This window comes from Punica granatum, chromosome 4 (assembly GCF_007655135.1).
Source record: "Punica granatum isolate Tunisia-2019 chromosome 4, ASM765513v2, whole genome shotgun sequence".
NCBI lineage: Eukaryota > Viridiplantae > Streptophyta > Magnoliopsida > Myrtales > Lythraceae > Punica > Punica granatum.
This window is the reverse complement of record NC_045130.1, coordinates 38,046,473-38,050,470: the sequence shown is the minus strand read 5'-3', so window position 1 is coordinate 38,050,470 and position 3,998 is coordinate 38,046,473. Positions and strand designations below refer to the sequence as shown.

Sequence of the window (3,998 nt, the reverse complement as noted above, 5' to 3'; positions counted from 1 at the left end):
CGTTTTCATTTTCTTAAAGTACATCATGTTCTATTTTACTTAATATTGAGTCGACCCATTTAGCGCATTCAAGACATAGTCCGTGAAATAAAAATAATAATATCATATATGATAATATGAATTACATATGCAATTGAGTTATAAGTTAAAACTCACATTTAAAAATTAAGACGAAAACATTGACATATAAGAAGAATGGGTTCCATCATCTATTAACTCAGGATTTTAAGTTGAACATTTTGACAGATTATCCCTCATTAAATCGCTTATATAAAAATATATGGAATAAACTTAATTGAATTGGCGTGATAAATTATAATAAATAGAAAGGTCTCACATCAATAAAAAAAGTCAATAAAAAGAATGATTTAATAAGGATCATGACATTAAATATATTGAAAAAGTTTCATAAATTTGAATAAGTCTGTATAAAAAGAACATATTTAAAGATAATATAAAATTATAGATATAATTTTGTTTTTTATCGTCTAAATATATAATTAGTAAAATCTTTGTTACCGTTTAAAAAAAAAGACTCACAATAAAGCACGGGTTGTACAAAGTACCACATTATGTTTTGGTCATTTTTATATTTATTGTTTCAAATATGTGAATTTATAGGGTTAATAACAAAATAAAGTACAAACTGTTCACATTTTAATAATTCTAGTACGAACTTTTTCCTTAATCTAAAATGCACAAACTTTCAATTTGATAACAAATCTAGCACGACGTCAAATTTTTCGTTAATTTGGATGAAATCGAGACCACAGAGGGCGCCAACGATCCCAATCAGAGGGAGGCCGCCGGTGACCCCATTCGGGATGGATGGGTGGGGAGGGGTGATGGCCGTTGTCATGGCTACTTTCGCCGGAATCGGGAGAATCCTTGGGTTCTCCCGATTCCGGAGGGTGGAGGCCCGTGATGAGATGCCTGTCTTCTTTGGGCCCGACATTCGACATTCATTGCATGAGAGAGCAGAAACGCTCTGCCAGTTCTCCCCTAAAGAACAGCATTGAAGAGAACACAAAGATTGAAAACCTCAAATTGGAATGCAAGATTCTATTAAGTAGATGATCTGCCCTGTTTCTATTGTCCCGATAAACTAAGTTCATCTGGTCCCAATTAAATTTTCTCAAACAATCAACAGTTGCCCCAAAACAAATGCAATTTCTCTTCATCCTCAGATCATTACGACATGTTTCGTGTCCCAACCTAACCTCGAATGCCATGGAACACCGTTGTTCATGACTCATGCTTTCTAAGCATCTATTTGAGCTATTCCTCTTACCGAACACAAACCAGAGCTCGAACATTGTCTACAACAAAAGAGCATCAACTATTTACTGAAAAAGATATGTCCTTACTTGCAATGGCAGTGTTCCTAAGCCAAAGAATTTAATCAGTTTCCGAACTACTAACTGAAAAACTGAGAAAGATGTCTTCAGTTGCAATAACAGTGTTTCTAAGCCAAAGATTTTAATCGAATCGGTGTCAAACCCATAATGCCCTGCCCGATCACCCCGTTCCACGATCTAGTGTATACAATCTCGACAAACACGAAGCTCAAAGAAGCAATCTTGATACACTTGCATTGCAGACCAATCAACAAGGAGTTGAAAGACCAACCTGGAATGTCTTCAGACAAACAGGGTTTCGACAGTTAAAAGCAGCCGTATACCCGAGGCCGGACGAGCTCCGCCATCAACCGAGCGAACGTTCGAGCTGCCGACTCATTCATCCGACCCTGCAGCGGGCTGTGAAAGAAATGCAGAGATTTCCTGGGACCAACGACCCCGATCGATCGTCAAGAAATCAACAGAGTCAACCCATGAAGAAAAGAAACCATTACGGCCCAAAAGTCAGCACTAAACGCAAGAGGATTTCTCGTGCAAGAATACTCAGAAGTAGGTCTGCCGAGATTGAGTGAAGAAATTGAGCAAAATGGACAGCGACGGATTCGGCATCAATCAAGAAATGAAGAATTCAATTGCGTCAGAGTGTTGATTCGTTGCTTCATTTCATCTCTCAGAGAGAGAGAGAGAGAGAGAGAGACCTGAGCAGTGAGAGTGGCGTATGGTCTTAGCCGAAACGATGACGGGAATCACAATCATCCATAATAATCCATTAACATGAGCGGAATAGTATCGATATTGAAGTTTCGCATTAATTTAATTTTTCCTCAATCTTGTCATTGACTTAAAATATCGATAAGTTGAATTGTGAGCTCAATGGTCTATTAGTCTTTTAGTAAAATGTACGATATTTGCGAGGCTCATACGAAGAAATGTCCAAAATACAACATCCGGTTCGGTTTGATTTCCTTTCGATTTTTAACTCGAAAAACCAAAAATCACACCACATCCGGAAATTTTAAGATAAACTGCACCATAACCAAACTATGTTTCCGAATATTGGGTTTTTGAGATTGGTCTTCGATTCGATTTTTTCAATTTTCCGGATGATTGGTTGAACGGTGTCAGGCCGGCCCATAGTGGACTAGACTCTTCTTTCAGGCCCACGCACCGGCATTGCTTCATTCTTTAGATTTGGTTCGCGTTATTATACCAATCAAATATCAAGAATTTCGCTTCATCTGTGTATACATTCAATTATATTACCGTTCAATGTACAAATATAGTTTTCAGTTTCAGTGCATTTCGTCGAGAACAAATCGTCAACATAAGACTCGGAGCCACGAATTAAGTCTCCACCTCATCTGCGTGGGAGCTACTTAGACGGTGCAGTGCCACGAACAACCTATGTTGCTTGTTCATACATATCATACTTGTTCCTTTTAATTATAAATTTGGGATTCAAGCATCGTGGATGATAAAAATTCTTGATTGGGAGAATCAATCCAATAACGTTGTCGTATAAACTAGTTTCTCCTTTTTCTTATCTTATATTATTTTATATTTGTCATCTTTCCATTATTGACAACCAGTTTCTGTCTAGCTAATTAAGAGCTGGAACAACGGATCTTCCTTATCCTTATATTGTTCAAAGGTCGTCGTCAACCATCATACATATATACCATCGGAGCCATTGATGAAAGCTTCAATTATTTGGCTTCACCTTAATTTGATCTTCTCCTCTCTCTGCCTTAGAGGTCTGCAGTTTCGGTTCTAATGGCGGAATTCTTGGGCAATCCTTTCTTCAGCTGCAGAAACTGCCGGAACCCTCTCGCCCTCCGGGAGGACCTCCTTAACAAAAATTTCCTGGTTAGCGATTGATATACTCATAACACTCGCTCATTTATGCTGCGAAGTATCGATCGGGAAAGATGATCTTACCTATATACCACTTCTCTTGTTCTTCCTTCTCATAAGTAATTCCCCGATAAGTAGATTTTGAGTGAATCAATTCAATGAGCTGACATATCCTCGGATCTACGGATTTTTTTTATAAATAGTTGCAAACACGTTGAATCAGGCGAAAACCGGTCAAGCTTACTTGTTCACGAATGTGGTGAACATAGCGCTCGGAAGGAAAGAGGACAGACAGTTGATCACCGGGAAGTTTGCGATTGCGACCATCTATTGCAGCAACTGCGGAGTGGAACTCGGATGGAAGTACCTGGCTGCTTACGACGTGAAGCAAAAGTACAAGGAAGGAAGGTTCATAATCGAGAGGTCCAAGATTGTCAAAGAGTATTGATGGACAACCTAGTTCCCCGTATTCTGGCATCACTCGGTCTCGCCTATGTATATTCATCTTTGTTCGTCCCCGACAGTAATACGGCCGCGAGTGGACTTTATTTCTCATTTTCGGCACGTCTCGTGTGTATGCAATCTTCACTTTATATACATCGATTTCTTTCAAACCGGCCATGAGCTGTCTTTTGCTGCTCTCGAGGCTGACTAAGCAGATTCTTGCTCTCGAGGCTTCGTGCGATTCAGCTGTCCCGTTTAGCTTTGCAACTCGTTTTAACTTGTACTTTGATATTAGCTTGATCAATGGTGAAGTGAAATAGACGGCTGATCATTTTCCATGCT

General features: G+C 39.1%; 1 protein-coding gene and 1 long non-coding RNA gene across 2 annotated transcripts; one reads left to right on the top strand and one right to left on the bottom strand.

Moving 5' to 3' along the window:
* Positions 1–553: 553 nt before the first annotated feature.
* Positions 554–2,120, bottom strand: LOC116202877. The gene is made up of 2 exons (XR_004156162.1): positions 1,630–2,120; positions 554–1,002 (listed from the first exon to the last, which is right to left on the bottom strand). It is a non-coding gene; the product is annotated as an uncharacterized LOC116202877 (long non-coding RNA).
* Positions 2,121–2,941: 821 nt separating this feature from the next.
* On the top strand, positions 2,942–3,998 carry LOC116202514 (protein yippee-like At4g27740). The gene is made up of 2 exons (XM_031534090.1): positions 2,942–3,224; positions 3,436–3,998. Exons 1-2 carry the CDS (start codon positions 3,132–3,134, stop codon positions 3,658–3,660), a joined length of 318 nt encoding a protein of 105 aa, XP_031389950.1. The 5' UTR covers positions 2,942–3,131; the 3' UTR covers positions 3,661–3,998.